The following is a 24,528-nucleotide window of genomic DNA, read 5'->3' on the forward strand; positions in this document are numbered from 1 at the left end:
GTCACTATGATTCTAGAATCCATCTCTGATTAAAGTGATCTGAGGGTTGGGCCCGTTCCCCTTAGTCACATGTAATACAGATCTGCAAACACATAGAAGCACATGTATCAATGTGTAACACTCCATAAAATGGCAGAAGTTCACCGACATTGGTGATCCAAATGTGTTCATCAACCTCAACAATGAAACCATTATTTGGGACACCTGCAGACAACTTTGACGTTTTAATCTCTGTTATGTTTGATACACTACAGACAATTATATGATGGTTTGTATTCTTAATTGCATTGCAACATTTTCAGAAATACAGACTGATAACAGGAGCACCCAATGCTCTAATTCTTTCCAGTATGCGCCTCAGAATCTACAATTCACGAAATAAATGCTTTATACATAAAAAGAGCTATTCATATTTTCATCAGCTAGTGCTCAGACGATGATATAGTAGTCCGCCATACTTAATCTACTCAGTGATGAAAGGTGAAGCAGCAAATTATGGACCATTAAAGAAAGTACATAAACCTCATTCATCCATGACTAGTAATACGACCCTTTAAAAGTTAAAAAAAGGGACCTTTCTATCTTTACTACGTTATTGCCCTATTAATAACGATGGCATTGCGCCTCACTTTTCCAACCATGCCACAAGAGTGCCAGCCAGGTGGTAATCCCGTTTTCTGCATATAGACAAATAGTACATTGCAACATTTAGAGAAAAATATCTCAGTGTTTGATGTGAACTTGTGACCATGCTATATCCAATGAGTACATGATGGATGGAACAGCTGTTCACACTGCATATAATAATACACATCTGCTCACTTCGCTAACTTACTTGCCTTGCTTTGGATGCCCGCTTCAGGTCATCTGATCTGCCAGCCCTCTCCGCCATTTAGGAGCTTTATATATTCTGAGCACAGAGTCCCCAAAATTGTGGAGCAGAAACTTTCAGCTGAGAATATGAATAAGATAGGAACGCAGTAGTATAATTGTATTCTGTTCTTTCTTTGGTCTATAAATGTGTCTTCATTACATCCTTTGCCATCATCTATGACCCTTGTGCTTCTTGCTGTGGTCACCCTACCAGCGTCCAGTGTCTCGCATCTGTCTCTCTCTCATATCCCTCTGCATCTCTAGCTGATTTTCTCTGGGCTCCCCTTGCCTAAGGTCTGCAAGCTCTCTCTGCTGTTTTCCACCCACATACACATTGCAATAAGCCTCTTCTCTGTATGTCAGGGTTTGTGTAGGAGGACTGGGGGAAGGGCTGAATCAAAAGCTTCTATAATAGCAATGCATGTTTGACCATGGTACATGCACAGCCAACCTGCCTCCTGACAAATGATCACTAATGATCACAAATGATCACTAGTGATTTATGTCCCAGTCAATAAATAAAATGTATCAGAGATGTTTTGCTTTGAGATATTATTAGGACGGATTATTGTTACACTGTGACAAAACATTGTAAGTTTTACCTCTCATAGGCTGAGGCTACACAGGCGACTTGTAGCAGAACAGTCTCACAATGTGAATTTGGAGCTTTCCTTATGCAGATACTTTGGGATAAGTTTCCCTCATAGAAAATGACAGATGACGAATAGGCGACTGCAAACCATTTAATCGCATGTGGCTTTTCATTATGTCCTATGAGGAAACAACAAAAGCAAGAAAAGACATGGGGACAGGGACTGGCTGCAATCTGTGTACAGCGCTGTGGAGTATGCTGGTGCTATAAAATAATGCATAATATATAGAAATGAATGCTGACATGCAAATTTGTTACAGCAAGTTATAATAATGATTTCTGTATCCTCTGCTTACTTCTGGCAATTTACATTTGTAAGTGGATCACGCTGAGATCTATGGGATCTGTCATCAATCTAATGGGTGTGGAGACAGCCTGACTATTCCTCGGACCAGGGTTGGGGAGCTTGGACGTCAACCTGGCTTGTCCTTTGTTTCTCTCTGTGATAAGCGGTATCCTATGTGGCTGGCAGACACTTATCTCTCTCCCTATATTAAAATAACATGCATGCTCTGGTAAGCGGAAGCATGTTTATGATGCTTACGGGGGAGCATCGCTGGTTTGGCTAACAGCTATCTGTACTTGACCATAGGCCTATGTAGTTGTGTTTGTTAGACATCCGTTTTTTGATTACTAGCCGAATTAGGCAAACGACAGGAAAAAAAATGATTTCTTCACATGTGATGGAACTGTAAGAGAAATTTTGGAAGAAAGTTGCAAAGTATTGCAAAAAGAAATAGTGGTAAATTCTAAAACGTTTTTAGTGGGTGATAATATACTAAGAATCAGAGGAGTGAACAACTTACCTCAAAACATAATAATGGCTGCAAAAGTTAAAAACAGAGCATGTTGGTACAGAAATGGTTAAGAATAGAGGGGGAGGTTTAGGAGTTTGCCACTATCTCTCCCCTGAAAAGTGTGCACCAGATTTACTAAAAGGGTCACACCCTCTAGATCAGGGGTCTCAAACGGGTAAATGGGCCGCATACAGAAGAAAATTGAAGTTGAGGGGCTGCATTACTTTCAAATGTGATAAAATATAAAATTATTGTTAACCAATTTGTTATTTGCACTACTACAACAATACTACATTACCATAATAAAACTACATTACTATAACAATACTACATTACTATAATAATACTACATTACTATCAGGGTATGTTCACACGGCAGCGTCCATTACGGCTGAAATTACAGAGCTGTTTTCATGAGAAAACAGCTCCTGAATTTCAGACGTAATTGCTCGTACTCGCGCTTTTCGCGGCGGCAATTCCGGACGTAATTGGAGCTTTTTTCAATGTAGCCAATGAAAATCGGCTCCAATTAGGTCTCAAGAAATGACATGCACTTCTTTGATGCGGGCGTCTTTTTACGCGCCGTATTTTGACAGCGGCGCATAAAAAAACAGCCGGTGTGCACAGAACATCGTAACCCCATTGATTTCAATGGGCAGATGTTTGCCGGCGCTTTGGAGCCGTATTTTCGGACGTGTGAACATACCCTAACAATACTGCATTACTATAATAATACTACATTACTATAACAATACTGCATTACTATAATAATTCATTACTATAATACTACATTACTATAATAATACTACATTACTATAATAATACTACATTACTATACTACTCCATTACTATAATAATACTACATTACTATAACAATACTATATTATTATAATAATACTACATTACTATACTACTACATTACTATAATAATACTACATTACTATAATACTACTACATTACTATAATACTACATTACTATAATACTACTACATTACTATAATACTACATTACTATAACAATACTACATTACTATAATAATACTACATTACTATAATACTACTACATTACTATAATACTACATTACTATAACAATACTACATTACTATAATAATACTACATTACTATACTACTCCATTACTATAATAATACTACATTACTATAACAATACTATATTATTATAATAATACTACATTACTATACTACTACATTACTATAACAATACTACATTACTATAATAATACTACATTACTATAATACTACATTACTATAACAATACTACATTACTATAATAAGAATAACAATACTAAATTACTATAAGGCCGGATTCACACGAGCGTGTTCAGTCTGTGATATACGGTCCGCAGGTCGGCCGCATTTCCCGGACTGAGCACACTGCAGGCAGCCGGGCTCTTATCGTCATCGTTATCTATGACGCTGGGAGTCGCTGCCTCTCCGAGGAACTACTTTCCCATACTGAAAAAAATGTTTCCAGTACGTGACAGTTTTACCGCAGAGAGGCAGCGACTTCTAGCGTCATAGATAACGATAAGAGCCCGGCTGCCTGCATTGTGCTCAGTCCGGGAAATGCGGCCGACCTGCGGACCGTATACAACGGACCGAACACGCTCGTGTGAATCCGGCCTAACAATACTACATTACTATAATACTACATTACTATAACAATATTACTACATTACTATTATAATACTACATTACTATAACAATACTACATTACTGTAATGCCGGGGGTAGGGAAACAGACAAGTGAGCCCTAATCTACCCGCCACTCAGTCCCTGCCTACTTGCAACGAACCGCCCTAGGCGACGGGGTACAACTGGGCGACGGTCTCTACGCTTAATAAGTGCACGACAGAGAAACAGACAAGGGTACACAGAAGCTAAGGGAAATGGGGCAGTTGCCCACGGCAACACCGTGAGCAACAAGAGTGGTGAACGAGCCGAGTCAAACCAGGAGTGTACGAGGTACCAAACGCAGAGCAGGAGAGTAGTGAACAAGCCGAGTCAAACCAGGAGTGTACGAGGTACCAAACGCAGAGCAGGAGAGTAGTCAGTAAGCCAGGGTCAGTATGAAGCAGGGACAAATAGTTCAAGAAGCTGCAGCAGGGCCAGCAAACCTAACGAGAAGAATCACAAGCAAGGAGGAATAGGAAAGGCAGGTATAAATAGACAGAGGGAGTCACCCGCCAGGTAATCTCTTAAAATCTAATTTATGAAATTCTGGAAGACAGTGGGAGCATTACACAACCCAAAGGGCATGACGAGGTATTCGAAATGACCTTCGGGCGTATTAAACGCAGTCTTCCACTCATCCCCCTCTTTGATGCGGATAAGGTTATACGCCCCCGTAGATCAAACTTAGAGAACCATTGGCCCCCTGAAACTGATTAAAGAGATCAGGAATCAAAGGAAGGGGATACTGGATCCTTACAGTGACCTTATTCAAGTTACGGTAGTCAATGAATGGCCTAAGACCACCATCCTTCTTCCCTACGAAGAAGAAGCCAGCAACTACCGGAGAAGTAGAGGGGCGATTGTAAACCTTGGCCAGGCATTTCTGGATATACTCTCTCATGGCTTCACGTTCGGGACAAGAGAGATTAAATATCCTACCCTTAGGGAGCTTAGCTCCTGGTACCAAATCCATAGCGCAATCGTATTCTCTATGAGGAGGTAACACTTCGGAGGCCTCCTTAGAGAAAACATCAGCGAAGTCCTGAACAAACTCAGGTAGCGTGTTCACCTCCTCAGGGGGAGAAATAGAATTAACAGAAAAACATGACATCAAGCATTCATTACACCATTTGGTAAGATCCCCAGTATTCCAGTCAAACGTGGAATTATGCAACTGCAACCAGGGAAGGCCTAAAACCAAATCGGACGATAATCCCTGCATCAACAGTACAGAGCACTGCTCCAAATGCATGGAGCCAACAAGGAGTTAAAAAACAGGGGTATGCTGTGTAAAATAACCATTAGCAAGAGGAGTGGAGTCGAGTCGATACCCACTACCGGGACAGGTTTAGGCAAATCAATCAAAGGCATAGCTAGAGACATAGCAAATTCCACAGACATGATATTAGCAGAAGACCCTGAATCCACGAAGGCACTGCCGGTAGCAGACCTACCCCCAAAAGAGACCTGAAAGGGAAGCAAGATTTTATTACGTTTCATATTTACGGGAAATACCTGTGCGCAGTTTTCCGGCTGCTTATTCCTACGCCTAGGACAGTTGTTCACTTGATGCTTGTCATCCCCACAATAGAAGCAGAGACCATTCTTCCTGCGGAACTCTCTACGTTGTTGGGGGGACACGGAGGCCCCGAGTTGCATAGGTACCTCCGAGTCTTCCGTGGAAGAACGAAGCAACGGAACCTCGGGAGGCATCATTGGGGAGTCAGAGGAGAAAACACAAAAACTTTCAAGTTGTCGTTCCCTGAGACGTCGGTCAAGTCGTACCGGTAAAGCCATAACCTGGTCTAGGGAGTCAGAAGAGGGATAGCTAACTAGCAGGTCTTTCAGGGCGTTCGACAGACCCAACCTAAACTGGCACCTTAAGGCAGGGCCATTCCACCGAGAAACTACACACCACTTCCTAAAGTCAGAACAATACTCCTCAACAGGTCTCTTACCCTGACGTAAGGTCACCAGCTGACTCTCGGCAAAGGCAGTCTTGTCAGTCTCGTCATAAATGAGTCCGAGAGCAGAAAAGAAAAGATCAACGGAGGAAAGTTCAGGGGCGTCAGGAGCCAAGGAGAAGGCCCATTCTTGGGGCCCTTCCTGGAGCCGGGACATAATTATACCCACCCGCTGGCTGTCAGAACCTGAGGAGTGGGGCTTTAAGCAAAAATACAGCCTACAACTCTCCCGAAAGGAGAGAAAAGTCTTCCGGTCCCCTGAGAACCGGTCAGGCAACTTGAGGTGGGGTTGAAGAGGTGAGGTGAGGGGCACTACCATGGTAGCATCTGGCTGGTTGACCCTCTGAGCCAGGGCCTGGACCTGTAGGGAGAGACCCTGCATTTGCTGAGCCAGGGTCTCAAGGGGGTCCATAGTAGTGTCAGGGACCTATGTAATGCCGGGGGTAGGGAAACAGACAAGTGAGCCCTAATCTACCCGCCACTCAGTCCCTGCCTACTTGCAACGACCCGCCCTAGGCGACGGGGTACAACTGGGCGACGGTCCCTACGCTCAATAAGTGCACGACAGACAAACAGACAAGGGTACACAGAAGCTAAGGGAAATGGGGCAGTTGCCCACGGCAACACCGTGAGCAACAAGAGTGGTGAACGAGTCGAGTCAAACCAGGAGTGTACAAGGTACCAAACGCAGAGCAGGAGAGTAGTGAACAAGCCGAGTCAAACCAGGAGTGTACGAGGTACCAAACGCAGAGCAGGAGAGTAGTCAGTAAGCCAGGGTCAGTATGAAGCAGGGACAAATAGTTCAAGAAGCTGCAGCAGGGCCAGGAAACCAAACGAGAAGAATCACAAGCTAGGAGGAACAGGAAAGGCAGGTATAAATAGACAGAGGGCGGGAGCTAGCTCCGTCTGGCCAGGCTGTGATAGGCTCTCCCACTCCTAAGCCTGCCATCCTGAGTGGTGGAAAATGGAGTTAGTCTCACAGACATAGAAGCAGGTGCAGACTGATTACCTATGGGCGTTGACACAGAAGCTGTGCCTGGCAGATCCTTTACAATTACTATAACAATACTACATTACTATAACAATACTACATTACTATAATAATAATAACAATACTACATTACTATAACAATACTACATTACTATAATACTACATTACTATAACAATACTACATAACTATATATAATGCTACATTACTATAATAATAACAATACTATAATACTACATTAATATAACAATACTACATTAGTATAATAATAGTGCTGGGGTTACACTTACCACAAATTTGTGAGTTTACTCAACGTGCTTGTTTTAAGAATCCAGTTTTCCAGTTTAAGTGTCGCTAAATGTAGTCTGGCTGCTCAGTTGGCAGCGTTTGGCAGACACAAGAATGTTAAGATTGTGCAGCCCCTTTTTAGATACTGCCACAGTGTCCTCTGTAGATACTGCCACCCCCCGTAGATAATGCCACAGTGCCCACTGTAGATAGAGCCACACTCCTCTAGATAAATACCCAGTGCCCTCTGTAGATAATTCCCCAGTGCCCTCTGTAGATGATGCTACAGTTCCCTCTGTAGGTAATGCTACAGTGCACTCTGTAGGTAATGCCACAGTGCCCTCTGTGGATAATGCCACATCCCCTAGATAAATCCACAGTGCCCTCTGTAGACAATTCCCCAGTGCCCTTTGTAGATAATTCCCCAGTGCCCTCCGTAGATAATGCCACATTGCCCTCTGTAGATAATGCCATTGTGCCCTCTGTAGATAGTGCCACACAGACCTCTTTGTAGATAGTGCAACACATATCCCCCTATAGATAGCTCCATCAGGGCTCCCTCTAGGAGTGAAATCCCCAGCCAAAGTGTTGTGGCACTTTAGCCAGGGATTCCTCTCCTGGAGGAGCCCTTGACCTCACAGTCCATATATGGACAGTTACGTCAGAGACCTCATCTATCAGCAGAATCCCAGACCAGTGTGACGGCAACGTGCTGGCCGGGCATTTAGGTCTAGGAGGAGCCACTTACATCACCTATGGGGGCTGTATAGCACTGTCTACAAGGGGGGCTGTATAGCACTGTCTACAGGGGGGTTGTATAGCACTGTCTACAGGGGGCCATATAGCACTCTCTACAGGAGGGGCCTGTATAGCCCTGTCTACAGGGGGGGCTGTATAGCACTGTATACAGGGGGGTTGTATAGCACTGTCTACACGGGGGGCTGTATAGCACTGTCTACAGGGGGGGCTGTATAGCAGTGTCTACAGGGGAGGCTGTATAGCACTGTCTACAGGGGGGGCTGTATAGCACTGTCTACAGGGGGGCTGTATAGCACTGTCTACAGGGGGCTGTATAGCACGGTCTACAGGGGGCTGTATAGCAGAATCTACAGGGGGCTGTATAGCGCTGTCTACAGGGGGGCTGTATAGCACTGTCTACAGGAGGGGTGTATAGCACTGTCTACATGAGTGGCCTGTATAGCGCTGTCTACAAATGGGGGCTGTATAGCAGAATCTACAGGGGGCTGTATAGCACTGTCTACAGGGGGGTGTATAGCACTGTCTATGGGGGGCCTGTATAGCACCATCTACAAGGGGAGCTGTAATAGTATTTGTCTACAGGGGTGGCCGTATGGCACTATCTACAGGATGGCACTATCTACATGGGCGGGCTGTGTATGGCACCCAGGGGAGGGGGGTGCCGTCAAAAGTTTACTATGGGGCCCAGTGTTTCCTAGTTACTCCCCTGTATATAGGGGGGGGGGGAACCACACCTACAGCATGCTGCAATTTTTTTTTTAAAAAGCACCTCCAGAAGAAAAACACCAGTAAACATCTGGCTTCTACGTTTTAACAAACAAAAACTCACCAAAAAACCGCATAAAAATTGCTATGAAAAACCGCACATACTCTGTGCGAGTGAATATAGCCATTTGGCCCCCTGGACACGTAGCTTAATTGCTGAGGAAACTGCAATGTAGCTGCGGAAATCATTGTGGATTTTCCACAGTGGTTTTACCTGCGGAATTTGTGTGAAGCTTAGGTTGTAGCAAACTTTATGTGCACCTGCGGATTTCCAGCAGGTTTTACAGCATTTCCGCAGTGTAAACGCTGTACATGCCATAACAAAACTCTGCTTGTGTAGTTTAGTGCGGAATTTATCCTCCACATTCAAGACTATGGCCAAAACACGCAGCATCTCCGCTCAGAATACACAGCATAAAATGACCTGTTGCGAATTTGAAAGCCGCACTGCAGATCACTTTCCGCACAACTTTTCTGTGTTTTCTTTCCACAGCGTGTAACTGATATTAGCAGAATCTCATCCACTTTGCTGCTACTGTAAATGCTACAGAATTTTCGCACGGATTTCATTGCAGAAAATCCATAGTGTATTACTGTAGGAGCCAAGTGAATGAAATTTGAACAAATCTCATCCACGCGCTACAGAAAAAATCTGCCGAGAAACCATTCATGAATTGACCTGTGGTGCGGTTTATTAATCCGCAACAATTCACTTTATGCTGCAGAATTTCTGCTCTTCTGTTGCAGGTTTTCCCCATTGAATTCAATGGGGAGGTAAAACCCGCAACAAATAGGCAACTGTTGCGATTTTTGCTGCGGAAAAACTGCAATTCCGCCGCAAAAATGGTAAATCAGAAAAAAAGGTTAATACTTACAGCCCGGCCGTTGTCATAAAGATGCGTTCCTCTGTTCTGGGTGCAGTCCTGCCTCCTGGGATGACATTTCATCCCATGTGACTGCTGCAGCCAATTTTAAGACGCAGCGGTCACATGGGCTGCAGCATCATCCCAGGAGGCCAGGCTGCACTCAGAATAGAGGGACGATCCACTATGACAATGACTGGGGGTAAGTATGAGCTTCTTTTTTTTTTTTTTTTCAGGCACTGCTTTCTGCAGCGAACATTCCGCCCAAAAAGCTGCATCACAATTTGGTGTGGTTTTTCGGGCTGTATACCCTGCGGGCTTCAGGGCGGATATGCTGTGTTCTTTTATGCAATGTATCCGCGTGTTTTTTTTTTGCTTTCTTTTTTTTTTTTTTAAATAATGCAATTTTGAAATTGCTGCATACTGAAGGCATAGCATTTAAAAAGCATTTTGGTGACAATTTTTCCCCATTATCTTCTCCTACTTGAGGTATGGTTTTCTATACAAATACATCTAGGAACTGTTTCTTTGAATAATAAACACTCCTAAAAGCGGATAAAAAAACTTGTGTAAAACAATGGGTTTTTGGGGCAATTTCCTTTGTGCTATAGCGGAGCTTAGTGCCCAAGCTCCCCCATGAGTTTATGACTCATTAAACAATAGCTGTAAAAACAACCTGACTTCCCCGAATAAATATCTTTATTAAAAAAAAGCCAAACCAACCCGTTACTGCGATTTAAAAAAAACAACAACAAAAAACCGCCACTGACCCAAAACAAAGCAAGACAAAAGAAAAAAAGCCACAACAAATGCATTGTTTGTAGGGCAATTAAAATGTTCTATTAACTCCTAGCACACATATGTCGACAGCATTTTTTTTTGCCAATAAAATGCGCCAAAAAACGTCAGGAAGAAAAACAAAAGCTTTCTTTTTCCCTAAAAATGCTGTGTATGAAGCCACCCTAAACTTTGAAAGACTCATCATAGTCAATTAAGAGCCCTCTTCCCTTACTACCTACATCAGAACAATAATGGGGATATTTCTGCCCCTGTAAACTAGTAGGACAGATGGAATTTTTAATTTAATCAAACAAATTAACTAGAGTCTCCTCCCTACATAAGGACCTCCAGCCCCTCCTATCATGTGTTTTTTCTGTCCTGTGTACTTGGACAAGTTGGGTTTGCACTGTTTGTTTGCATTGTGTTACTGTTTTTATTTGTTATGCTGAACTTCCTAGATTCTTGGGAGGCGTTCTAAGGGTGTTTTAACCCTATGCAGTCTGGAGACTGCTGCTGCAGCAGCCTGCTATTAAGGTTTTAGCTGTTTGTTGCAGTAGAGCACCTTAAAGGGAACCTGTCACCAGCATTTCACCTATTGAACTTTACTTATCCCTCACTGGCCGCTGCTATCAAAAGTTCATTGCCGTTATCCCGTCTCCTAAAAACCTCCTCCAACTGTAAATAGCGGTCTGCAAACATTTCCCGCCTTTTATCCTAATAATCCGGTGTCTCTTTGTGCGCACACACCAGAAGAGGACATCAATGCACAAGCGCGGGATTTCGTGTGTGCTGGGGGAAGGAGAGCAGCGGTCAATCAAAAGTAAGGAGGCGGGGTAAACTCGGAAAGACTTGAGGAATGAAGATATGACTCTTTTCAAACGAAGAAGTGACTCTTTTATGCTCATTAGCATACGGTGTGGGAACACTAAAAGACTGAATACTAAAGCTACAGAGCCGACTAAGAAGACAATTATAGGTGTGAAGGATGATTTATTTGCTTATATTCTCCGTATGAAATTACATTGTGAATTATCAAGCAGGAGGCCGAATTACTAAGATATGTATTATGTGAAAGTGATGATAATGTTTAAATGATTTAGTTTCGTGCAGCAGCCATCTTGTCTGGAGTTCCCATCTTGGTTTTATTGTAGTGAATAGAAAAGTCATTGTTCCTTTAATACAACTAATGTTGATTTCGTATGTTTTATCTTTGACCTTGGTTCCCATGTGAAGTTGGACAGGGAGGGAGATGGGAGGGTGGCAAGTATGCGTGAAGGAAGGTCTCCCCCATCTCCACGAGGACATTCTGTCCTAAAGAGATTAGACACCTGCAAAACCTGATGTGTGAAGAATTATAATGATGTATCTGGGATGTATTTTATTGTATGCTTTTTACTGAATAACAAATATTGTTACATTGTCTCTGATTGGTTTACCTCAAGCCTACACCCCTTCTGAATTTCAGTTTAACAGTTTGAGTCTGGTAATAAATCCTTCAGAGGAGCATTTTGAACATATCAGAGTGTCTGTGTGTTTTCTTCTCCTCTCTCGATATATATCGGTGAAATATCCTAATTAGGATACTGACTAATGGGGTCTGGCCTTGAGAGTCTGTTTGGACTCGTATAAATTTCAGTCTAATATATTTTGAGCGATGGATTTCCACGACATAGGTTATAAAGAAATAATTTTTCACCCACTACCACCAGGTATGCTGGTTTGATTGGTGAAATGCTGGTGACAGGTTCCCTTTAACCATTTCCTCCCTCCAGAAAGCCAGAGTCAGCGCCCCTTGGGACGTTCAACGTGTTGGGGCAGAAGTGCCCGGAGAGTTCAGCGTTTCCTAGATAAGAGTTTTTGAGAAAATTAGAATGAAGAGGAAGCCTCTTCTATGGTTCATGTATGCATTTAGTCTGAAAATATTGCTGCACTGCCTCATTGCACGCAGCTATCACTTGATTTAAACTTGTTTATTTTCTTGGTCTAAATTTCTAATTAATCTATTTCTTAGATGTCTTCAGCAGGTCTGGCGAAAGAGATTGGAGGAAGCTCCTCAGCAGAAGCAATTGCCTGGTAGAGAAGGAGCAATATACTTGTGACATATTGAAGCATGTCTGCTGTTTAACCCTTTCAGGACCCAGACATTTTTTAGATTTTCGTTTTCATTTTTTCCTCCCCCGCATTCCAAAAGTCATAACTTTTTTTATTTTTCCGTCAATATAGACATATGAGGGTTTGTTTTTGGCGGGACGAGTTGCAGTTTTTAATAGTACCATTTGTTGTACCATATAATGTATTGGGAAACTGTGTGGTGGAATAGGAAAAATACGCAATTCCGCAATCTTTTGAGGGGTTTCGTTTTTACAGCTTTCACCATACGGTAAAAATGGCATTTTAGCTTTATTTTGCCACTCAATAGGATGACGGCGGTACCAAATTTTATATAGTTTCTTTTATGTTTTACTACTTTTATTTTTCCATCGATTGAGCGGTATGAGGGCTTATTTTTTGTGGGGCGACCTGTAGTTTCAATTGGTACCATTTTGGGCTACATGAGACTTTTTGATCACTTTTTTCATTACATTTTTTTTGTGAGCTATGAAGTGACCAAAAAACAGCAATTCTGTCGGTTTTTATATATATATTTTTTTATGGCATTCACCATATGCATTAAATAATGCTATAGTGTAATAGTTCAGACTTTTACGGGGCAGAGATACCAATGTTGTAGTTTTTTTTTAATTTTTTTACAATATTTCTGTTAGGGATCTGCCAGGTACTTCATCTAGCTACACTCCTGGGATTAATCAATCCACACCTGAGGCCAGACCTGTTCGACTGACACCTTCTCCCACCAACCAGGGTGGCAGGCTCAGGAGTGGGAGAGCCTATCGCGGCCTGGTCTCTCGGAGTTAGCTCCGCCCCCTGCCCTTTATTACCTGCCCTGTGCTCTCCCTCAGTGCTTGTAATTCTTTTGGATTCCTGGCCCCACTGCTGCTTGCTCCAGCCTGCTTCTGCCGTGCTTCTGCCTTGCTGCAGTTCTGCTTGACCTGCTTTGCTTGCCCTGGCTTGCTTCTGTCTCCGTGTCCGCTCGGGTGTACTCACTTCGTCCTGGTCCTGACTGTTCGTTCGCTGCCCCGTTTCCTCGTGGCGTTCCGTGGCTACTGCCCCTTCCCTTGCGTGTTCCCTGTTTGTCTTCCTGTGCACTTAGCCAGCGTAGGGACCGCCGCCCAGTTGTACCTCGTCGCCTAGGGCGGGTCGTTGCAAGTAGGCAGGGACAGGGCGGTGGGTAGATTAGGGCTCACTTTCCCTTCACCTCCTTCCTGCCACTACATAATTACAAGCCCTTACCTAGTCTACCATTTCTCCTACGCTGACGCTATCATGGACCCCCTTGAGACCCTGACCCAGCAGATGCAGGGCCTCTCCCTACAGGTCCAGTCCCTGGCCCAAAGGGTCAATCAGGGTGACGCTGCTTTAGTAGTACCCCTCACCTCACCTCTAGAACCCGACCTCAAGTTACCTGACCGGTTTTCAGGGGACCGTAAGACGTTTCTCTCCTTCCGGGAGAGTTGCAGACTGTATTTCCGCCTAAAGCCCCACTCCTCAGGTTCCGAGAACCAGCGGGTGGGTATCATCATATCCCGACTCCAGGAAGGGCCCCAAGAGTGGGCCTTCTCCTTGGCTCCTGACGCCCCTGAACTTTCCTCTGTTGATCGTTTTTTCTCTGCCCTCGGACTCATTTACGACGAGACTGACAGGACTGCTTTAGCCGAGAGTCAGCTGGTGACCTTACGTCAGGGTAGAAGACCGGTTGAGGAATACTGTTCTGATTTTAGGAAGTGGTGCGTAGCTTCTCAGTGGAACGATCCGGCCCTAAGGTGCCAGTTTAGGTTAGGATTATCTGACGCCCTGAAGGATCTGCTGGTTAGCTACCCCTCGCCTGACTCCCTTGACCAGGTTATGGCCCTAGCAGTACGACTTGACCGACGTCTCAGGGAACGTCAGCTAGAACGCTTCAGTGTGCTCCCCTCTGACTTTTCTGCGATTCCCCCCGAGGTCCCGTCTCCTCGCCCCTCCACGGAGGACTCGGAGGTACCTATGCAACTCGGGGCCTCCATGTCCCCTCGACAACGTAGGGAGTTTCGCAGAATGAATGGTCTCTGCTTCTACTGTGGGGACGACAAGCATCTACTGAACACCTGTCCCAGGCGCAAGAATAAGAAGCCGGAAAACTTCCGCGCCTAAGTGATCATCGGGGAGGTCACTTGGGCGTACAGGTATTTCCCGTTAATGTGAAACGCAATAAAATTTTGCTTCCCTTTCAGGTCTCGTTTGCTGGCCGGTCTGCCACGGGCAGTGCTTTCGTGGATTCTGGCTCATCTGCTAATATCATGTCTGTGGAATTTGCTATGTCTCTAAAGATGCCTTGTATTGATTTACCTTATCCTATCCCTGTAGTAGGAATCGACTCAACACCCCTTGCTAATGGTTATTTTACTCAGCATACTCCTGTTTTTGAACTCCTGGTTGGCTCCATGCATTTGGAGCAGTGCTCTGTACTGGTGATGCAGGGATTATCGTCTGATCTGGTTTTAGGCCTTCCCTGGTTGCAGTTGCATAATCCCACATTTGATTGGAATACTGGGGATCTCACCAAATGGGGTAATGAATGTCTGATGTCATGTCTTTCTGTTAACTCTATTTCTCCCCGGGAGGAGGTAAACACACTTCCTGAGTTTGTTCAGGACTTCGCCGATGTGTTTTCTAAGGAGGCCTCCGAGGTGTTGCCCCCCCATAGAGATTACGATTGCGCTATCGATTTGGTGCCTGGTGCCAAGCTTCCTAAGGGTAGGATATTTAATCTTTCATGTCCTGAACGTGAAGCGATGAGGGTGTATATCCAAGAATGCCTGGCCAAGGGTTTCATTCGCCCCTCGACTTCTCCTGTAGGTGCTGGCTTCTTCTTCGTGGGGAAGAAGGATGGTGGTCTTAGGCCGTGCATTGATTATCGTAACCTGAATAAGGTCACCGTAAGGAACCAGTACCCACTTCCTTTGATTCCGGATCTTTTTAATCAGGTTCAGGGAGCCCAATGGTTTTCTAAGTTCGATCTACGGGGGGCATATAACCTTATCCGCATCAAAGAGGGGGATGAGTGGAAAACTGCGTTCAACACACCCGAGGGTCATTTCGAATACCTGGTCATGCCCTTTGGGTTGTGTAATGCCCCTGCTGTCTTCCAGAATTTTATTAATGAAATCCTGAGAGAGTACCTGGGTAATTTTCTTGTTGTGTACCTTGATGACATACTGGTGTTTTCCAAGGACTGGTCCTCCCACGTGGAGCATGTCAGGAAGGTGCTCCAGGTCCTTCGGGAGAATAATCTGTTTGCTAAGACTGAAAAATGTGTCTTTGGGGTACAGGAGATACCATTTTTAGGGCAAATCCTCACTCCTCATGAATTCCGCATGGACCCTGCCAAGGTTCAAGCTGTGGCGGAATGGGTCCAACCTGCCTCCCTTAAGGCGTTACAGTGTTTTTTAGGGTTCGCCAACTATTACAGGAGATTTATTGCCAACTTCTCGGTCGTCGCTAAGCCTCTTACGGACCTTACCCGCAAGGGTGCCGATGTCCTCCATTGGCCCCCTGAGGCCGTCCAGGCCTTTGAGACTCTCAAGAAGTGCTTTATCTCGGCCCCCGTGCTGATTCAGCCCAACCAAGAGGAGCCATTTATTGTGGAGGTTGACGCTTCCGAGGTGGGAGTGGGGGCCGTCCTGTCCCAGGGTACCAGCTCCCTCACCCATCTCCGCCCCTGTGCTTACTTCTCTAGGAAGTTTTCGCCCACGGAGAGTAACTATGATATTGGCAACCGCGAACTTCTAGCCATTAAATGGGCTTTTGAGGAGTGGCGGCACTTCCTGGAGGGGGCCAGACACCAGGTAACGGTCCTTACGGATCACAAGAATCTGGTTTTCCTAGAATCGGCCCGGAGGCTTAATCCTAGACAAGCTCGGTGGGCACTATTCTTTACCAGATTTAATTTCTTGGTTACCTATAGGGCTGGGTCCAAGAATATTAAGGCTGACGCTCTGTCACGTAGTTTCATGGCCAATCCTCCTTCCGAGAAGGATCCCGCTTGTATTTTACCCCCTGGTATAATCGTCTCTGCCACGGATTCTGATTTAGCTTCTGATATCGCGGCTGATCAGGGTGCAGCTCCCGGGAACGTCCCTGGGGACAAACTGTTTGTTCCCCTGCAATACCGGCTGAGGGTACTCAGGGAAAACCATGACTCTGCTCTATCCGGTCATCCTGGCATCTTGGGCACCAAACACCTCATTACCAGAAACTATTGGTGGCCTGGGTTGCCTAAAGATGTTAGGGCTTACGTCGCCGCTTGTGAGGTTTGCGCTAGGTCCAAAACCCCTAGGTCCCGACCTGCGGGCCTACTACGTTCCTTGCCCATTCCCCAGAGACCTTGGACCCATATCTCCATGGATTTTATCACCGATTTGCCTCCATCTCAGGGCAAGTCGGTGGTGTGGGTGGTAGTCGACCGCTTCAGCAAGATGTGCCACTTTGTGCCCCTTAAGAAGCTACCTAACGCCAAGACGTTAGCTTCTTTGTTTGTGAAACACATCCTGCGTCTCCATGGGGCCCCAGTCAATATCGTTTCTGACAGAGGGGTACAATTTGTTTCCTTATTTTGGAGAGCTTTTTGTAAAAAGTTGGAGATTGATCTGTCCTTCTCCTCCGCCTTCCATCCCGAAACCAATGGCCAAACGGAAAGGACCAACCAATCCCTGGAACAATATTTAAGGTGTTTCATCTCTGACTGTCAATTCGATTGGGTCTCATTCCTTCCCCTTGCTGAATTTTCCCTGAATAACCGGGTCAGTAACTCGTCAGGGGTCTCCCCGTTTTTCTGTAATTTCGGGTTTAACCCTAGGTTCTCCTCCGTCTCCCCTGGTTGTTCCAATAATCCTGAGGTAGAGGAGGTTCATCGGGAACTGTGCACTGTCTGGGCCCAGGTTCAGAAGAACCTAGAGGCGTCCCAGAGCGCACAAAAGATTCAGGCGGATAGTAGACGTTCTGCTAACCCCCGGTTTGTCGTCGGGGATTTGGTCTGGTTGTCGTCCAGGAACTTGCGCCTTAAGGTCCCGTCCAGGAAGTTTGCTCCCCGATTTATTGGACCTTATAAGATCATTGAAGTCCTCAACCCTGTATCCTTCCGTCTGGAGCTCCCCCCATCCTTTCGCATACATGACGTCTTCCATGCCTCCCTCCTTAAACGCTGCTCCCCGTCCTGGTCCCCCTCGAGGATACCTCCTGTTCCCGTTCTCACCCCTGAGGGGGTGGAATTCGAGGTGGCCAAGATTATGGACAGTAGGATGGTCCAGGGCTCCCTCCAGTACCTGGTCCATTGGAGAGGATACGGGCCGGAGGAGAGGACTTGGGTACCTGCCCGTGATGTTCACGCTGGGGTATTGATCAGGAGGTTCCACCTCCTCTTCCCCACTAAACCGGGTCCCCTTAGTAAGGGTCCGGTGGCCCCTCATAAAAGGGGGAGTACTGTTAGGGATCTGCCAGGTACTTCATCTAGCTACACTCCTGGGATTAATCAATCCACACCTGAGGCCAGACCTGTTCGACTGACACCTTCTCCCACCAACCAGGGTGGCAGGCTCAGGAGTGGGAGAGCCTATCGCGGCCTGGTCTCTCGGAGTTAGCTCCGCCCCCTGCCCTTTATTACCTGCCCTGTGCTCTCCCTCAGTGCTTGTAATTCTTTTGGATTCCTGGCCCCACTGCTGCTTGCTCCAGCCTGCTTCTGCCGTGCTTCTGCCTTGCTGCAGTTCTGCTTGACCTGCTTTGCTTGCCCTGGCTTGCTTCTGTCTCCGTGTCCGCTCGGGTGTACTCACTTCGTCCTGGTCCTGACTGTTCGTTCGCCGCCCCGTTTCCTCGTGGCGTTCCGTGGCTACTGCCCCTTCCCTTGCGTGTTCCCTGTTTGTCTTCCTGTGCACTTAGCCAGCGTAGGGACCGCCGCCCAGTTGTACCTCGTCGCCTAGGGCGGGTCGTTGCAAGTAGGCAGGGACAGGGCGGTGGGTAGATTAGGGCTCACTTTCCCTTCACCTCCTTCCTGCCATTACAATTTCAGGGGAAAAATGGGAGCCGGGTGTTTTTTTTTAATTATTTTTTTTACACTACTAAACTTTATTTAACTTTTTTTTTTTACACATTTCATTAGTTCCCCTAGGGGACTTGAAACAGCACTGGTAGACTACACTGCAATACTAATATATTGCAGTATATTGTCATTTTTACAGTCTCCTGCTAAGCCGTGCCAGAGACACGGTTTAACAGGAGATGAAGAAAGGCAGTCCTGGGGGCCTTCATTAGGCCCCTGGACTACCACAAGAACCATTGGCACCCTCCCCAATTGCTTTGCGGGAGGGTGTGATGAGATGTCAGAGGGGTGTGCCCCCCTGTTTGTAACGTCTTAGATGCTGCATCGCGCAGCATCTAAGGCTGGGTTCACACGAGCACATTAACGTCCGTAATGGACGGACGTATTTCGGCTGGAAGTCCCGGACCAAACTCAGTGCAGGGAGCCGGGCTCCTAGCATCATAGTTATGTACGATGCTAGGAGTCCCTGCCTCTCTGCAGGACAACTGTCCCGTACTGTAATCATGTTTTCAGTACGGGACAGTAGTTCTATGGAGAGGCAGGGACTCCTAGCATCGTACATAACTACGATGCTAGGAGCCCGGCTCCCTGCACTGAGTTCGGTCTGGGACTTCCGGCCGAAATACATCCGTCCATTACGGACGTTAATGTGCTCGTGTGAACCCAGCCTAAGGGGTTAAACAGCCAGGAACAGCGCGATCACTGTTCCTGGCTGTTAGTCCCAGGTGTCAGCTTTAAAACACAGCTGATACCCGCTGCGTACGAAGCGGGCTCATCGGGTGAGCCTGCTCCGGACATTACCTCACCAACCATGACGCAATAGCACGTCGTGGTGCGTGAAGAGGTTGACAAGGTTCTGTGGTTTGGTTGTTAAAAGAAAAAACAACCTCCAATTAAAAGCACTGTAGCTGCAGGGATTGTGAGATTACCCTGCCAGTAGCTATGAACTCTATGATTGTCGCCCTTATGTTCCTGCTAGTGAACCATCTCTACAAGATTATGTCCATGGCCATTTTAAAGGGGTTTTCCGAGTTAAAATGACTACGTGTTAATGTAAATACATTTGTAATATAACTACATTTTCCAAATTGTTCCCGTTTCCAGATGTTGCCGTGGGGTACTTGATGGGTGACGTCACTATCTGGCCGCTGTGTTGATCTTCAATGCTCTTCCGGGTATACGACACGTCACAATGAAAAACGTCTCTAAAAACGTCCCAAGAAGTGACCTGCACTTCTTTTTCATGGCCGTTTTTCTTAAGCGGCCGTTTTTCAAAACGGCCGCGTAAAAAAAACGGCCCGTCGGAACAGAATGACGTTTTTCCCATTGAAATCAATGGGCAGATGTTTGGAAGAGTTCTGCTTCTGATTTTTCTGCCGTTTTTCGGGCGTTTACGGCGCGAAAATAGGCCGTGTGAGCACACCCTAACAGGCCCGGGAGCGATGTCTCTGAATCTAGAGATCTTCAAGCAGATCGCCAGGATGTGGGAAGTGCCAGAGATTGATCTAATGGCGAACGGGTTTAGCACTAAGGGGGAAACATGTCTCTCCCTTTAATCAGGGGAACAATCCCTTGGCAGCAGATGCCCTGTCTATCCCTAGGAGGTTCAGGCTGGCCTATGTTTTCCCTCCGGTTTCCTTGATACATAAGGTATTGATGAAAATCAGGCAAGACCAGGCCACGCTAAAAGCCATCATACTGTTTTGGCCACAGAGGTCAGGGTGTTCCTAACTCATTCTGATGAGTCGAGGATGTTACTGGAGACACGAGAACTTAGTGTCTAACAGCACTCAGCTCTGCCAGGACCTGAAGAGTTTAAACCTGACAGCCTGAAGGTTGACCAGCCCCTTTTATAATCTAAAGGGTTCTCCAATGAATTTATGAAGACCTGTCCACAGTCCAGGTCTGGATCTACCAAGAAGGCTTACACAATCAGATTTTTTCAGCTTTGTATTCCACTCAAGGAGTCGATAGTTCTAACCCGTGGTTTAACAACATCCTATACTTCCAGCAGGAAGGATTCGGAAAAGGACTTAGTCTATCGACCGGAAAGGTCCAAATTTAGTCCAGGTTCGCCTTTTTGGGTAAGATCCTTATCACAAAACCCCTTGGTGAAAAGGTTCCTGAAGGGGTCTGCTAAATGAGACCTGTTATCCTCAGACCTATTGCAATATGAGACTTTGCCTGAATCCTAAGAGGTTTGTGATCACCTACCTCTAAAAGAAGTCCCACATATTTACCTATCCTAAAAGGTTATTTCCTTCTGGTCATAATCGAGGGCGGACACAGGTGGTGGAGAGCCCCCATGTAGGGGGGGTGTGGGGTCCCATGCCCTCCAATAGTTTACCATGGCACACTACGTTGTGTCATTCCAACGGTGCACAAGTATCTGTGAGTCACTGTCTCAGTCCCTTACTTACAATGTATTTGGCTCCTGTGCAGTTGCATGGTTTGCACATGGGGGGTGTCCGTCCCTAACTATAACATCTGTCAAGAAAATGTGGGAACTTCAAGCCTTGTCATCAGTGGAACCATAAATCAGATTCCTCCAGGACATGGTCTTGCTAAGGCTACTACCAATCGTCACTCCAAAGTTATTCATTTGTTACATGAAATCAGGTCAACTCCCTTCCAGTGTTCTAGCGCGTGTCTTCCTCTCATGAGAAACATAATCTCCATTCCTAGATCTCTGCTGTTGTCTTGAGATCTATTTGGCTTGGAATAAAGGGGGTTTTACACTGGGCAATTATCGGGAAAACGATAGTTCATAGAACGCTCGTTGCCGATAATTGCCATGTGTAAACAGGGCAGCGATCAACCAATGAACGGGCAAACGCTCATTCATCTGCTGATCGTATCGTTTTAAAAAAGTGAAATAATATAGTTGTCGGCAGGACATCTCCCTGTATAAACAGGGAGACACGCTTCCGACATGAGGATAATGTATGGGGACGAGCGATCGGAGTAACAACCGCTCGTCCCCATACGTAGCTTCATTTGACAGGAGCAGACTAGTGCCGATCAACGATTCCTCATTCATCGGTGCTCTTTGCAGCGCCCAAAATTGGCTAGTGTAATAGGGCATTGAGAGATTAGGAAGGTTGAGTTTCCTGAAAGATGAAGTGTAGAGGCCAGTTTTACATTGTTAGATCACCGATTCACCTCATTTTCCTAAAACCTACTCTACTAGAGCAGTGGCCACCACTTGGGCTGAATAAAGTCAGATCCCACTTGATCAGATTTGAAATGCAGCTTGGAGCTCGCACTTAATATTTATCAACCATTGTAGGCTGAATTTTTGGTTCTCCCAAGAGACGGCTCTTGAGCGATCAATTTTGAGTTCCACCAGTGAATACGACCACCCTATGTGGCTACTTCTAGCTAATTCCGCATTATTGTGCTGCTGTAGGACGTAAGGGAAGTGTAGATTGCTAACGTTAATCTGTTTTCACTTAGTCCTAACAGCAGCACAAGCTTCCCACCCTAATTAAGACTACTACTTTATAATAAACACATGATAGGAGGGGCTGGATGTCCTTATGTAGGTAGGAGACTCTAGTTAATTAGTTTGATTAAATTAAAAATTCCATCTGTCCTATTGGTACACAGGGGTAGAAATACCCCATTATTGTGCTGCTGTTAGGACTAAGGGAAAACAGATTAACGTTAGAAATCTACACTTAGACTAGGTTCACACCACATTTGAGGTTCGCTATGTATGCCGAAAAAATTCTCCAGACGAATACATCTAACAAGCCCTTAGGTCAGGGGTCTCAAACTCGGCCGGGTAAGTGGGCCGCATATAGAAAAAATGGGAAGTTCATGGGCCGCATTACTTTCAAATTTGATACAATACAAAATTATTGCTAATCAATTAGTTATTTGAACTACTATAACACTATATTACTATAATAATAATACTACATTACTATAATAATAATACTACAGGGTGGGCCATTTATATGGATACACCTAAATAAAATGGGAATGGTTGGTGATATTAACTTCCTGTTTGTGGCACATTAGTATATGGGAGGGGGGAAACTTTTCAAGCTGGGTGTTGACCATGGTGGCCATTTTGAAGTCGGCAATTTTGTATCCAACTTTAGTTTTTTCAATGGGAAGAGGGTCATGTGAAACATCAAACTTATCGAGAATTTCACAAGAAAAACAATGGTGTTACTTTATTCTTTCATGAGTTATTTACAAGCTTCTCTTTGTTTACAGCCATTGACATGTCGCGGAGGTTAACACGTGAGGAGCGGATAGAAATTGTGTTGATGTCTGGTGAACGCAGTACCCGGGTCATTGCAGCAGATTTCAATGCAAGACACCCTAGGAGACCACCCATCTCCCATGCTACAGTTTGCAAACTGCTTGCCAAGTTTCGTGAAACTGGTTCAGTGTTGGATTTGCCCAAATGTGGACGCATGAAAACTGTCACTAATGGAGAAACATCAGTGGCTGTGCTAGCTTCATTCAGCAAGAGCCCACAGCGTAGCACTCGCCGCATGTCACTGGAGAGTGGCATCAGTCGTACATCCCTTCGGCGGATATTAGCTACTCACAAATGGCACCCTTACAAACTCCAGCTGCTGCAGCATCTCAACGAAGATGACCCAGATCGGCGCACTGAATTTGCAGAATGGGCAAAACAAAAATTGGAACAGGACCCTCAGTTTACACAGAACATTTTGTTCCGTGATGAGGCAAACTTTTATGTGAATGGTGAAGTTAACAAACAAAACCACTGCTATTGGTCTGACACTAACCCACATTGGATAGATCCCTCCAAGACTGTTGGAACACAAAAATTGATGGTATGGTGTGGTATATGGGGTACAAAGATAGTGGGGCCATTCTTCATCAATGGAAACCTCAAGGCCACAGGATATCTGAAATTGCTACATGATGATGTGTTTCCCTCTTTATGCACTGAAGCTGGCACGTTCCCTGAGTTTTTCCAGCAAGATGGTGCACCACCACATTATGGGTGTCAGGTCCGAGCATTCCTAGATGAACAGTTTCCTGGAAAGTGGATTGGTCGTCGTGGGCTAGTTGAATGGCCCCCTAGGTCTACCAATCTGACCCCCTTAGACTTTTATCTTTGGGGTCATCTGAAGGCAATTGTCTATGCTGTGAAGATACGGGATGTGCAGCAACTGAAACTACGGATACTGGAAGCCTGTGCTAGCATTTCTTCTGCGATGTTGCTATCAGTGTGTGAAGAGTGGGAGAAGAGGGTTGCATTGACAATCCAACACAATGGGCAGCACTTTGAACACATTTTATAAGTGGTCAGAAACTTGTAAATTACTCATGAAAGAATAAAGTAACGTTAAAACCAAGCACACCATTGTTTTTCTTGTGAAATTCTCGATAAGTTTGATGTGTCACATGACCCTCTTCCCATTGAAAAAACTAAACTTGGATACAAAATGGCCGACTTCAAAATGGCCGCCATGGTCAACACCCAGCTTGAAAATTTTCCGCCCTCCCATATACTAATGTGCCACAAACAGGAAGTTAATATCACCAACCATTCCCATTTTATTTAGGTGTATCCATATTAATGGCCCACCCTGTACATTACTAGAATAATACCGCTAGGTTTAAAATTTGAGAGAATTCTCCACGTGCTTATTTCAACAATCCAGTTTTCCAGTTTAAGTGAAGCTAAATGCAGTCCGGCGGCGTAGTTAGCACACAGGTCTTAATTGGGCAGCCCCTTTTTAGATAGTACCGCAGTGCCCTCGGTGGATGCTGCCGCAGTGCCCTTTGTGGATGCTGCCGCAGTGCCCTCTGTAGATGCTGCCGCAGTGCCCTCTGTAGATGCTGCCGCAGTGCCCTCTGTAGATGCTGCCGCAGTGTCCTCTGTAGATGCTGCCGCAGTGCCCTTTGTAGATGCTGCCACAGAG

At 45.5% G+C, this 24,528-nt stretch overlaps 1 protein-coding gene and 1 long non-coding RNA gene across 4 annotated transcripts in view; one reads left to right on the forward strand and one right to left on the reverse strand.

Moving 5' to 3' along the window:
• NAB2 (NGFI-A binding protein 2) overlaps positions 1-1,285 on the reverse strand; it is a 32,506-nt gene extending 31,221 nt beyond the window's left edge. The window contains exon 1 of one of the 3 annotated variants that reach the window (XM_075852011.1): positions 840-1,285. In XM_075852011.1, the coding sequence (XP_075708126.1) occupies positions 840-892 (53 nt within the window). In that variant the 5' untranslated portion in view covers positions 893-1,285. Of the gene's footprint in view, positions 1-835 lie in introns of all 3 variants that reach the window. The other 2 variants (XM_075852012.1, XM_075852013.1) reach the window with 2 other exon arrangements.
• The window catches only part of LOC142742368 (uncharacterized), an 88,323-nt gene that overhangs the window by 27,614 nt on the left and 36,181 nt on the right, over positions 1-24,528 (forward strand). The gene's annotated exons all lie outside the window — the stretch shown is intronic.

This window comes from Rhinoderma darwinii, chromosome 2 (genome assembly GCF_050947455.1).
Source record: "Rhinoderma darwinii isolate aRhiDar2 chromosome 2, aRhiDar2.hap1, whole genome shotgun sequence".
In the NCBI taxonomy this organism is placed as follows: Eukaryota; Metazoa; Chordata; class Amphibia; order Anura; family Rhinodermatidae; genus Rhinoderma; species Rhinoderma darwinii.